The sequence below is a fragment of the Leptopilina heterotoma genome, unplaced genomic scaffold (genome assembly GCF_015476425.1).
Source record: "Leptopilina heterotoma isolate Lh14 unplaced genomic scaffold, ASM1547642v1 Lhet_50, whole genome shotgun sequence".
Taxonomy (NCBI): Eukaryota; Metazoa; Arthropoda; class Insecta; order Hymenoptera; family Figitidae; genus Leptopilina; species Leptopilina heterotoma.
The window spans coordinates 139,076-153,694 of NW_025111108.1; the positions used below are offsets into that span (position 1 = coordinate 139,076).

At 29.5% G+C, this 14,619-nt stretch overlaps 1 protein-coding gene across 6 annotated transcripts in view; it reads right to left on the minus strand.

Annotated features, from left to right (window-relative positions):
• The window catches only part of LOC122507649 (glucose dehydrogenase [FAD, quinone]-like), a 404,897-nt gene that overhangs the window by 80,386 nt on the left and 309,892 nt on the right, over positions 1–14,619 (minus strand). For 5 of the 6 annotated variants that reach the window (XM_043620473.1, XM_043620470.1, XM_043620469.1 and 2 more), the window contains one exon: positions 5,650–6,009. The exons of the other annotated variant lie outside the window; for it this stretch is intronic. In XM_043620473.1, the coding sequence (XP_043476408.1) occupies positions 5,650–6,009 (360 nt within the window). The remainder of the gene's footprint in view (positions 1–5,649; positions 6,010–14,619) is intronic. 6 annotated transcript variants of the gene reach the window in all.

The following is a 14,619-nucleotide window of genomic DNA, read 5'->3' on the forward strand; positions in this document are numbered from 1 at the left end:
CACGTTTTTTCCGTAATTTATTGCTAAAATTAAGCTTTTATGTCTAATAGTCACAAAAACAGTTCACTTGAATTGAAATACCAAGGTGGTCACAAGTTTTAGTTTATCAATTATTTCCTGACAATTTACTAACATTAAAATTATTTTCCCTAACAAAATTTTTTTTATAGGAAAATATGAATGTTTACGGAAAATGAATAAAATTGATGAATTTTAATAATTTTTAAAAATTAAAATTATAACCCTTTCTGAATTCAATAATTTTCTACAATTTTCAACTAAACTTCATCACTGAATCAATTAATGTAAACAATTTTCCAAAAGTTCTTCTAGAATTCAATTATTTTAATACAAAAACTCAATTTTTTATAATAATTGTAACTAATTAATTTTTTGATGAATTTTATTTAAAAAATTTTGAACATGATTTTTTTCTCCAAAATGTTGAAAATAATTCTATAAAGTTATTATTTTTTACATGTATTTGAACTTTTGGAAATATGTAATTAAAAATACTGAAAATATTGAATTTTAAAAATTCGAAACTAATTTTCATTAATTTTTATTTTTAAATTTACCTTTAAAGATTTTTCATCAACATTTTTGATATTTCAATTGCTTTTAAAATTTGCAATTAAAATTCTTTAAAAATTGTTTAAATTAATTATTTTCAATTAAATTTTGCAAAATTTTAACTATTTAAAAGATTTTTATTATAGATATATTTGAAAAATTTAATTATGTTCAAAATGATTCAAAAACAATTTTTGAAAGATTTGTTTAAAGTTATTTGTAGCATTATAAAACTAAAAAAAGGTATACTCTTTTAATAAAAATCGTTGTATTTTGTTGCAATGTTTGGAAGAAAAGTCGAAAAAGTCGCAATTTTTTAAAATAAGTCGAAAAAAGTCTCATTTTTTTAATTTCCCTGTCAGAATTTTTTTTCCTTACATTTGCCTGACTTTACTGAAAAAATTTTGTTTCCCTGATATTTCCCTGACTTTACTAACAATCTGACATGTGGCCACCCTGAAATAGTTAAAAGAAGTGTTTATATTTTAATATTTCTATTATGAACATCTTTAAAATTGTACTATTTTTAATCTTACCATTCAAAAGATTGCTAGAAAACAAAGTTGGGTAAGCTTTTGCTTTTAAATAAAAACCACCTCTTTTTCTTTTGTAAAAGCAATGCTCTTCAAAATGAGCATCACAAATCAGGCTTTTTTCGGTAGGTTGAAATTCTTTCAGTCCAATACTCACTAACCATCGATTTAAAAGTTGTTCGTTATTTAAAGGAAAACTGTAAAGTGTAAACAGATATCATTAACATAATTAGAAAATTCATAAAATTTGTACGTCAGAAATATCTGCAAGAATACAAGGACTGAAACTTTTATAATATATATTCTACCTGCGGAAATGAATATTGCATCCTGATCTTTTGATATTGTCGCAACAGACACATTTTAAAGAGGATGCATCAAACTTTGTTGTAACACTATTTGAGTGGACTTTTTTTATTTCATTTGTCTCCTTTGAAAAACATGTGTCTTCAAAGTGATCAGAATACAACCTACTATTTGGTTTTATATTGAAATTTTCACCCACTACCATATTTTGTAGCCACATTTTTTGGGTCTTCAAACATTTAGGGAATCTGAAAATTATAATTTATTATAATTTATTACCAAAAACAATATATAATAATTATCCAGGGAATACAAAAAAATAGGGGAGGTGGGGGCGAAGCGACGCACTTTTCTTCATTTTAAAATATTTTCTAATTTCGATTAAATATCGAATTGTGCGTTGTACCATACGATGTGTCAAGACGTAACGCAACTTTTGTTAATGTATAGTTTGTTGATAGGCTAAACCTGAAAAAAGTTATAGACAATTTTCTAACCACGAAAATAGTGGGGCGAAGCGACGATAGCGGGGCGAAGCGACGCACTCAAAATTACCTGCATTTTAAACGAATTATCTTATCTAAAAGTAAATAAACAAAGAAGATTATTGTAAATTTATTGTTTATTTAAATATTTGTTAATTAAATAAAAGTTTAATAATTTTTAAATTATAATTTTCAAATCAAATTAAATATTAAAAATATAAAATATTTTTTAAACATGAGAAAAATGTTTTTTAGCTTTATTCAGAGTCTGTCGTTAATTCTTCATAACTTTTTTAAAAAACCGCCATTCGTCGGCTCTTGATGCGTCTTGGTACCGCTGTCACTTAGCCCCCTCAAGAATGCGTCGCTTCGCCCCAAGGTACATTTTTTATTTCAAAATATTATATCTTCATTTCTAAACGTAAAGTCCAAAAATTGTTTACAGTTCTTAAAAATACTGGTATTAAACTTTCCAAAGCACATACTTTTAATTCCAAGTAGCAAGAATAAGTGGCAAAAAATTTGATATCTGTTATCTCGAAAAACTAAATGCCCAAAGGTCAAAAACACATTATTTATTGTCAAACGCTTATAAGTTAATAAAATAAAATTTGTTTTGCCACCAATTATGAAGGTTAAAAAGGTGCAATTAATAATATATTTTTTAAAAAATTAAACGTTATTGTACTCGAGAAATGTTGACTGCGTCGCTTCGCCCCCACCTCCCCTATATCGAGAAACTATCACTATACATGTAAAAAAAATTTCTGTAGATTTACAGTCTTGTTCAGAATTTTATAGAACTTTGTAAAATAGTCTTTAAAAGTAGCGAATTTAAAATCCTTTCTGTAAAATGAATACTTTAAATGAGTCAATTTTCTATAAATTTACTACTCTGAAAGTAGATAATATTTTTGTCTTTTTATTACCTACTTTCAGAAAAATTAATTTTACCGAAAAATGTAAAATTACACAGGTCAACAAAAAAAGACTTACTTTTTTTTTATGAGATAGCGGAATGGTTTCCTATGTATTTTTGGACGCTGAACACGATCCCGACTTCCAAAATTGCCCATCACGTCAGGATTTTGAGAAAAGTGGGGGTAAAGACCCCAAAAACGCTTTTTTGAGGAATTTCAACATTTATTTTCTCTTTAACCTGACGTGCTAGAGACTTCCACAAGGTCTTAAATTAAAGCTTATAATGTGCACTAAAAGACCAATATCCATAAAATAAAAAAAAATAAAAATTTTTTTCAAAAAATGGGTTTGAAGACACCAAATATTTGTGTTTTTGGATTGCTTTAATAGACTTTTTGCAATTGCTTGGATTCGCATGAAAATGGTTACTTGGGGCTTTTGGGGTCACTGATTACGAATCCGATATTAGTTTGCAAAAATTAAAAATGGCGGATTCGTAATCAGCGACCCAAAAAACCCTGAAATAACAATTTTCAAGCGAATCCAAGCAATTCTTAATTTTTACATCTGCCATCTTGGTTTCGCCGTTTTAAATTTTTGCAAACAAATATTGGATTCGTAATCAGCGACCCCAAAAACCCCAAGTACCAATTTTTAAGCGAATCCAAGCGATTGCAAGAAGTCTATTAAAGCAATCCAAAAACACAAATTTTTGGTGTCTTCAACCCCATTTTAAAAAAAAAAAATTTAATTTTTTTTTATTTTATGGATATTGGTCTTGTAGTGCACATTACAAGCTTTAATTTAAGACCTTGTGGAAGTCTCTAGCACGTTAGGTTAAAGAGAAAAAAAATGTTGAAAATCCTCAAAAAAGCGTTTTTGGGGTCTTTACCCCCACTTTTCTCAAAATCCTGACGTGATGGTCAAATTTGGAAGTCGGGATCGTGTTCAGCGTCCAAAAATACATAGGAAACCATTCCGCTATCTCATAAAAAAAAGTAAGTCTTTTTTTGTTGACCTGTGTTATCAACTTAGAAGTATTCATTTTACAGAAGGGATTTTAAATTCATTACTTTCAAAGATAATATTTTACATGTTCCTATAATATTCTGAACAAAACTAAATCTACAGAAAATTTTTTTACAGTGCAGGTATATCTTATGGAAATTTTGCATAAATTTGTTTTTTATTACAAAAAATTATTATAATTTATTAATTAATTTATTTAAAGGAATTTTTTTATAAAATAATCGAGAAATTGACAACCTTATTGTAAATGGTAAAATTATACAAAATTGCACAACTTAAAAAAAACAAAACATTCAACATAACCTAAAATACATATAACGTTATCTTCGTAATATTATTGAAATTTTTACTTACTTGTAAAAAGAAACTCCCTCTGATTTGTGTTTCCCGCAGAAAATGCAAATAACGACCATATTTACTTATTTTTAAATAATATAATTTTTAGTTATTATTGTCACATGTCATAACACAATCACGCTACACTAATACTAACAGCATTCTAAGCTCACCTATGTAGCCAAACTCTACTCAAAACATGGCCGTCGATGCTTCAATACGAAGCACACCGGAAGCCAGTTTTCTACAGGAATCGCCCATCCAGTTATATATAGAGATCAGTGGTAGGACCTTACACGACAATTCTCTCTTAAGTTAATCTTCCACAAAAATTGTCGTATGGAAGATTCGACTGTAATACAAAATCATTGCAAAACTGACTCATTTGCTACACAACTCTTTCAATGTTTAATAATTTGTCCTAAAAAGATAAAGCCGTTTTATTAATAGATCCAAACTCGCTTCAATATGGTAAAAGGCTCCGCTGATGGTTGTCCACTGCCAAACATGACCGACATCATGGATATGATTGGTAGACCTTGATAGTGGTGTCTGGGTTTTCACTAAAGAACAACCAAAACAGCAAGACCATGATGAGCGATTGCGAAAACAAGGAGTACCTGCAGGATAAAGCTTCGGCTGAATCCGTCACTGGTTCCGACCACCAAGCGCCTAGAGCGAGGCGGTGAACAGTGGGGAGTTAGGCCAGGTGCAAATCTGTTTTCAGCAATGCATTTGAACTTAACATCGCAAGCTACAACGAGGACAGGATATCGGTGCATTAAGCTACGTAATGAAGAGACAGCATGCATTGATAGAATCGCAGAGGAAATAAGCAAGATGCTGAAGTCTTGCGAAATATAAAGGAATATGAACGATACAATCAAGGAGGGAGTTAAAAGTCTAACGTGCCTCATACAGGAAGTAAGATTCAAGCACGCAAAATAGAAGAAGAAAGACGAGTGTCTCTACTAAGAATGGGTCTGGGCAGAAGAGGCACGTCACAATAGGAAACTCAGAAGAGACAGAATCAACGCAATTGCGTTGAGAAACGTTGTTCTTGAGCATCAGAAAAAAGTATTCCTGAGGCAACAAAAGACTTGAAAAAAATGAATAGGAAGAGAAACTTCCTAAACAAAGCAGAATTGTCAGGACTTCATGGGTATTTGCAAGCTTTACGCTTTGAGCATATATTAATTTTTTATTAATGGAGTTAGAAACGGATACATTTATGCTTAGAGCGCTTATCTGACATGATTTGATCAACCGATATTCTATGATATTAATATTTAAAATAGATTATTAATATTAATCATTAATATTCGTTTCCGAATCCTTTAACTGAAAATCAGAATTTTATTACAGATTTAGCATTTAATATTGTCATAAATAGACAACATGATACAAACTAGTCAAAACAAATATTTTGAACTAAAACCAAATAAGAACTATTTAAATTATCTAACCTTGTAATATTGAACACCAACAGCTTTACTATCCTCTATAATTAATCTGGCCACTGTAGCGTTTAACATGATGTGCAGATTACGGCGATTTCTTATGGGTCTCAGAAAAGCAGCGGCACTACTGACTCTTACACCATTCTTACTATTTGTTTGAGCGATTGTAAATCCACTAACATCATCACCATTTAAATCTTCTATTAGTTTATATCCCACTTCTTCGGCTGCTTTTAAGATATCATTCGTGATTGGAGGTTGCCAAGAAAACCTTTCTACATTTAAAGGGCCACCTGCTGAATGATATTTGGTTCCAACTCTATGAAGTTCAGTATTGTTTTCCATACACATGAAATATGGCAATACCTTAAGAAAAAATATTGAATTTTATGTATACGGGCATATATCTAGAACTTTTAAACTTTATGTTTCCGTCTATTATTATATTTTCAAAATTATAAAAATAATTTTGCAGTACCATAATTTGATAAATTATTGTGCTCTTTAAATATACCTTGTGTATAATAATCATTTTAATTAGGTAGGGAACGACAAAAGTAAGTAAAAGTGTCGAAATCGTCAGTTTCTCGTGTGTGACATTGACTGCTTTTTCAGTTTATATGGTATAACTTTTTTAACGAGTCATTAAATATTTTGTGACTTATAGTAGATGTAGTGGGGAGTATAGGGAACCAAAAAATAATTGAGACAATGATGTGCCTCAATTAAGATAAAAAGGGTGTACCTTCATACTTGCGAGACAACTTTTCTTAAATTTTGACATTGTTACATTGTCTACATAATAAGAAGTAATTTGAACCCTTACAGGAATATGTGCCACTTATACATTAGGAATGCAGTGATTTCAAAAGTTAAATTTAAAAACGAAACTCATAATAAAAACCCACATTTTTGAAGGGCACATGTTGAATTTGACTTCTAATCACTTTTAGCTCATTGTAATCTCTTCTCGTACATTATGAAAGTATACAGAAAAATCGTTAACCTCTACACTATTCCTAAAAAGAATTTATCTAAGAAAGAATGCGAGCTTCTACTGTCATAATCATTGCTTCATGGAAAAAGAAAGCATTAAACTCGCAAGTTTGCCTAAAATTTATTATTTATAGGTTTCTGGGGTCCTTTGATTACAAATCTGAAGTTAGTTGAAACAAATTTTAAATGGCGAATACAAAATGGCGGACGAAATTTTAGAAAAATTATCAGATTTTAATATCTTTTGACATTTAAGAGTTTCCTGTTTTGCTGATTACGAATTTGAAATAATTTTTAAAAAATTTTTAATAGAGAATCCAATATGGTGGATACATTTCTGAAAAATCAAATCTTTTTGCATGATTTTTTTAAACTTCTCGTTGTTATATAATGATTTGAATTTACATAATTCAAGAATTGTTAAAAAAAATTTACTAGACTTTTATAGATAATAGGATTTAAAATAATAATAGGATAATAATAATAATAGAATTTTAAATTTTATTTTCATAATCTTAATTTAATTTTAAATTATTTATTTAATTTATTATTTACATTTTTATTCTGTTCTTAGAATTGTAAACTTCTTTTTTTTCGTTTCCATGGTAATATTATTTTAAATGTGTCAAAATGTTTTGATTGCCGAATGTAGATAATATGTATTTTATATAAATAATATTAATTATGAATAAAGAAAGGGAAGTAAAACTTTCAATTAAACGTTATTCATTTTTTGTTCATACTGTTTGTACTTTTAATATAAAATAAAACTAGAAAATTTTTTAGAATATTAAAATAATTATATCTCGTGGTTATTTATTTACTTCTATTGCTTTTCAATTATAATTAATCCTAAAATATTTTTAAAACAGTATTTAAAATATCAATAATTTTTATAACATTTTGAAACCACTTTTAAAATTTTTAAAAAACTAAATTCAGATTCATAATAATTAGCGACCCCAAAAACCCCTTTATACCCACTTCTGTGCAAATTGAATTATTTTTTAAATTGTCATCCGCCATATTGGATCCGCCATTTGGAATTTTCGAAATCCGACTACAGAATCATAATCAGCGAACCCAAAAACCCATGAATATCCAATGCTGTGGAAATCAATTAATTTTTTTAAAATTTTGTCCACCATATTGGATCCGACATTTTGAATTTTGAAAAATTAACATCATATTCGTAATCAGCTACCCTAAAAACCCCAAAATACCGATTGATGTGAAAATCTAATTTTATAAAAAATCTATACATTTAGAAACATTTTCTTGGAGTTAAACTCATACACAGGGGGTTAACAAGATATAGAAATAAGTATCGCAAGGTTTTTTCTACTATTTGATCTATGCACAAAACAATAAAATTAATTTCAAGAATGTGCCTTGAAAAGAAGAATTAAGTTTTCCAATACCTAAAAGTTTAAAAGTTCTAGAGATATGCCCATAGACAGAGCCAAATTTTTTAAGTATCCTAACTTTAAAATCAAAGGGTTTCCAATCGGATTGAATTTTGAACAGACTGAAATGCTTACGTAATACTTGAATGGTCGCTAGGTCAAAATTTTTCCACACAACTGCATCTTAGTTATGGTAGCTAAGAGGATCCACCGTTCAGTTAACTTAAAATTTTAACCCTCTCCCTCTTCTATAATTTATAATAGAACCTTGTAATACTTCTGAGATCAAGTGCTTTCCCATAGTACCAAAGTTAATGCAAAATCCAGCCTGATTTGAAAACCTTCAATTATTAAGTTGGGATACTTGAGAAATTTTGACCCACATACATGCATTTTTGTAGTTAACGTTAGGCATATTTTTTAATAGGATCAAGATTATTTTTATTTAAATAATGACCCTAATAGCATCTGGATGTTCAAGATATCCTTCGAACGTTTTAAGTATATCCGGATATTTTTATATCCCACGAACATACATGGATATTTTGAGGACATTTTAAGAATATCCTAATTGGCGGATACGACTAGGAGGTTTGTAAGATATCTTGGAATATCCGTTGCTGATAAGGTACAAAATCAAAGTAACATTTGTGAAGCCAAATATTTGTTATGTACGCTAACTACCAAAGTTTATCTTGAATGACGGAACATTTTTCATTTAAAGATTACAAAAAAGACTTAAAACCACTTCTATGTGACTAGCTTTAGATCTCTTTTATTTCAGTTCTACTAGATAAATTGTGTGTTTTGTGTTCTTATTTTTTAATTATTTTAATACACAGAGAAACTATCAGTAACAATATTTCTTTTATTGTTAATTATTATGTACAATAAACATCCCACGTGAAATAAGGCTACCGGTAAAATCCGCGGATTTTAAGGAATCCCCAAATTTCTTTTTCGTAAAAATGAAGGAATTGGATGTCATAAATTGTCCACCGGATATACAGGTGAATTCTGGCCAAAATTTTCGGGATACCTTATGTCAAGTAGCGAAAATAACACCAAGAAATCACCAATTTTCTGAGTAAATTTATATCAACATCATTATGGAAGTTTACCTCAAATAGTGAAAATTATACACCAGAATATTATTAGGAGTCAGGATTAATTAAGGTCAATTTCTTTAAAGAAGTTAACTACAAATATATATAAAAAATCAGGAAGTAACAAATTTTTTGGGCCAATATAAGTCAACTTCTTTGGAGAAATAAACCTTTAATAGCAAAAAAATGCACCATGAAGTAACGAAGTTTCCAGGTCGATTCAAGTCATTTTAGCATTAGATAAGTTTCCTTCGCGGTAAGAAGAGGTTGATTGAAAGAAATTTAAATGTTTACAAATATCGCTTAATTCTGAATCATTTCAATGACACACTAATGTCATTTTTGATGTCATATTTTTTAATTCAATTAGAGATAATTTATCTGCATACATTTATATTCTGTTTAATTTCGTACTCAATTTAATTCGGATAGAGTGATTATAATTGAAATAAATTGAATTGCGTTTAATACCATAAAATTTGTAATCATTTAAATTCCATATATTGTGACCGGGTCTGAGAAAAGGGACCTACTTACCAAAATTAACTTTTCGAGAAAAACGCGTTTAAAGTTTTCTATCCAAATAAATTAGATTTCTTGAAACATTTTAAATTAACATGATGAGTGTTCTTTATGTATTTTTTTATGCTGAATCCGATTTTCTTAGTTAAATAATTGTTCAAACAACCCTGTAATTGTTATAAACAATTTATTTTGCAAAAGTCAAATTATGGAATTTTCAAAATTAATTTAAAAGACTTCCGTATGTCCTAGCACAACCAGGTTGCCGATAACGGGTATACTTGGGGATCATCTTCGAGGAATTAAGTAAAATTTTTTGTAAATGGTTTAGGCATTCAACTTAAGATTTGGGGGAAATATTCTTGACACTTAGAAAACCAAGAGTAATTTTTGTTTTAAAATTACTTTTATTTTATTTTAAAAAAATGACTGTCATTCCCGGTTAAGGGCACCTTTATGTTAAGGAGGCTCTACCATCTGACGATGATGTGGACTACTGTCTCATCTATCTAAACTTTCTGTCAAGGAAATTGACAGCCGCAAACTCCATTAAATGCAATGAATATAGTCGTTCAGTGTATTAGAAGTGCGTTGATATACGTGCTAGCTACTTCACATACAAGCATTATGCTTCTGTTAGCGATGAGTAGGTATAGTCTCTTAAAATAAAGAAATTTTAATTTCTTCTTTATTTGTGGTGGTTTTCTTTAATATCTTTCATTTTTAGCGGATTTTTCAAGGGTGCCCACAACCGGGTACAAAATTATTTTTTTCAAAATCAACCTCTTCTCACCGGGTACTATTTTCACAGGAATTTTTTTCTTTGAATAAAAAAAATTCCTTTTGTGCAAACATTTTTTAAAGTCAATCTAAACTAAAGTGAAAATTATTAATAATTTAGTACACTGAGAGAAGAAAAGCACAGAATTCGTATTGTGACAAACACCGGCCGTGTAAAATGCGTGTCAGTGCCCGTTCTTAATTTTATTCAGTTGGTGTCATTCATAGTTCAGATACTATGCTCAAGCAGCGCGGCGGCGGTACGAACTAATTAGTACAGGATCTGTTTCATAGCGACCGACAGATACTGTACTTCTAAGCAGTAGCATTTGAAGTACAACATCTGTACCTCAAGCCGAAGTCAAAATCCGTTTCACATTTTAGCACGACACCTATCACACAGTGGCACTGCTGCTGCGTTCAATTGGAGTACAGATGCTGAACTTTTCCATTTCAGAATCTGTGCTTTTCTTCTCTCAGTGTAGAAATTTCACTTATAATTTTAATCATATAAAAGTTCTATTATATTAATATTAGATCAGTATTTCGATTAAAATTTTATTAGGAGTCCGTTCAGGAAATTACAAATTATAAATTGATCGGAATTAAATAGAAAATATAATATAATATATGGTATATGAAATGTATATTAAATAAATGTATGTTTGTTAATGTTACGTATGACTTTGTAACTATTTTTAATTTTTTCATGAATTAAAAATTTGTTATATTGTATAATTTCCTTAAAAATTTGGGACTTTTGTAAATAGAATTAAGTACTCAATAGACATATTATTAGGACATAAGAGGATTTTTACATAATTAACTCATCAATTAATTTGTCTTAAAACTATTTTTTCATAATTAAATTATATCCAAACTTAAAAAATAACGATAATCATTCTTCAATTGTTTTCATTCCCAATAACATTCAATATTATTTTTAAAATTATAATTCTAAAATTGGTTGAAAGAATATGAACATCACTCTTATTTCAAAAGGAATTTGTCTACTTTGTTATAAGTTACTTTCCACAGAAAAGACTCTTAATTGTATTGGTAAAATACCAAGAAAATTATACACTTAAACATTAAAAATAGAGGACACAGAGCATCGAACTATATCACGCCATTTTAAGGAATTTGCAAGCTTGCAAAAAGCTTGCCTGGCAACAACGAAGTTTGGCGAGCCGTGTGCACCGGCATCCCCACTATCGTTTTATATGAATTTCAAGGTGTGATCCATACTTTCGATCGTTTTAACTAATGAGTCCGAATTTGTTCCTCCCGCAGTAAAGCTGCGTAGAATTAAGTGTTCCTCCCGAAAATCGGTAGAGTGTTAATTTGTTTTTCCCGCAGAGCGGATGATTTTATATTTTTGAGTTTTATTTCCCGCAAAAGGCGGAGGTTTTATATTTTGTCCCCAAAATAAGGGTTGATTTTAATCGAATTGAAGTGAATTGATAATTTATATGATTTTTCAATTATATATGAAAAATAAGTAATTTTAAAGAAATAAAGTGAGAAAAGTGATTTACCATATCATTAAAAAGGACTAAAAGTTAAAAAGAAGTTAAATTTAAAAAAAGAATTGTTTAAAGAAAATATTACTATAAAAAAGTGATTATTAAAAAAAAATAAAAGTAATTCATAGTGTTAAGTTACAAACCTCTATCTCGTGATTATAAAAGCATTTTTTTGCAATTGTCTTTACTGCAAATATCAGAGTTGATTAAAAGTTCAAAATCGGTGACCCCGAATTTTGAATATTAAAATCAATTTTGGTATAATCTCCTATAATATTAACATATTCTTCGTCGTTTTGTCGTCCGTCGATCGTGTAACTCCGTACTTCATCGTTCGGTCGTTTGACTTTTATCATTTATTCATCGTATCGTATATACAGTAAGAATACCTACACGGAGAGAAATCTGTTGCTATTATTGCTTGCAGAATCTTTACAAATTTTATTAGTCACTGCTGAATAGAATTTTAGCTTGAGGTTATAATAATTTATATACGAAATCATCTATTTAATGTAATGGAGAGTTCGATGCAATAAAAACAAAAAGCAGCTGCTAATTTTGCACGAAATCTTTATTATAAATATAAAGAGAACGTGCTATAAAAGTATTAGATTCTTCTTATAAGAATCGCTCGAACTCCGACTGATTTTCAGGCGGACTTTATACAACACAATCTTACCTGCGTATACGCACATATAACTCACACACACATATATTTCTCTGGATGGTTTCGAGGAACGGAACGCGTACAAAGCGGTGACGTTTGCAATAACATAACCTAACAATTTTTACATGTTGCTTATATATTCAAACACGAATAAAAATGCATTAATTTTTAAATAATATACTTACTATTAAATAAATATTATCTTTTTATAACAGCAACAAGTATTACATACTACATATAATATATAATAATGTTTTACAGGACAAAGAAATATCAAATATAGAGAGAGAGAGAGAGAGAAATATATGTGTGTGTGAGTTATATGTGCGTATACACAGGTAAGATTGTGTTGTATAAAGTCCGCCTGAAAATCAGTCGGAGTTCGAGCGATTCTTATAAGAAGAATCTAATACTTTTATAGCACGTTCTCTTTGTATTTATAATAAAGATTTCGTGCAAAATTAGCTACTGTCTCTTAGGCTTATTGCATTGAAAGTATTTTTACAATAAGTATATGAATCGATGCTAAAAATATAAGAGAAACGTTAAGCAATTTAAGTAATGTGCTGCTTCGAGTAATATTAGCAGCAGATTTCTCTCCGTGTAACTATGCATCAGTCCACGAGTGCGAAGAGGACACTCTTGTGCGGCGTTCAATGTTCGCTCACTCGCACTCACGCTTAGGGGTGATTTATAGTTAGATACTCTTACTGTATACATACTCATTGTACATACAAATACGCATGCGCAGTAGTGTTCTATCAATGGTACGCATTCGCAGTAGTGTTCTATCAATGTCAGGCATGCGCAGTAGTATTATATCAATGTCAGGCATGCGCAGTAGTATTCTATCTGCGCAGTAGTGTTCTGTGAATGTCAGTCATGCGCAGTAGTATTCTATCAATGTCAGACATGCACAGTAGTGCTCTGTGAATGTCAGGCATGCGCAGTAGTGTTCTATCAATAATACGCATGCGCAGTAGTGTTCTATCACTATAACGCATGCGCAGTAGTGTTCTATCAGTATCACGCATGCACAGTAGTGTTCTATCAGTATCACGCATGCACAGTAGTGTTCTATCACTATAACGCATGCGCAGTAGTGTTCTATCAGTATCAAGCATGCGCAGCAGTGTTCTGTCAATTTTACGCATGCGCAGAAGTGTTCTGTCAATGTCAGGCATGCGCAGTAGTGTTCTATCACTATAACGCATACGCAGTAGTGTTCTATCATTATTACGCATGAGCAGTAGTGTTCTATTACTATAACGCATGCGAAGAACATTCAGAATTGAATTTTTTAATCCATACACAATCTAAAAATTATTTTTCTACAATACAAAATTCCCAAAGCCCAAAATGTCCAAAATATGAAATTTCCAAAATAAAAAGTGTTGAATTGTACTGTAAGTGAAAAGAATTAGATTATTGACTATTGAGATTTAACAATTCTATTTCTGTGTAAGATATTTTTAAAAAATCATTATTGTCAATGTTTTACAAAAATTTAAATAACTTCTAAAAACATGAACACTTTTAATGATCTTAAGCTTACTTTAAAAGTTATTTTCTACAGAATGATAATTACTTGTAGACATTAACGTGTAATTTTTTCTTAGAAATTGCAGGTCGGCAAAGTTATACACAAAAATTTCAATTTGAAATAATTTTTTTGTACAAAAAACTATTCTTCAAAAAATATAAAACATGATATGATGTAGATTTTTCAAGAAAATTGAGTAAAAAAATATGTTTGAATTTTAAAAATTATTTTTCTGTTAACCCGTTGCCTGTTAACGACCGTTGGGTAGTAAACTTCTTAGCGCAAAATAAATGCAATTTTTTATGTAAATTATAAAATAAATTGTTTTATATCGTTATTAACATACTATTGATTGCAATGATCCTAAATTAAGTAATAAATAAATTATTATTTATTATTTTTAAATAATATAACAATTTAAAAACAAGTA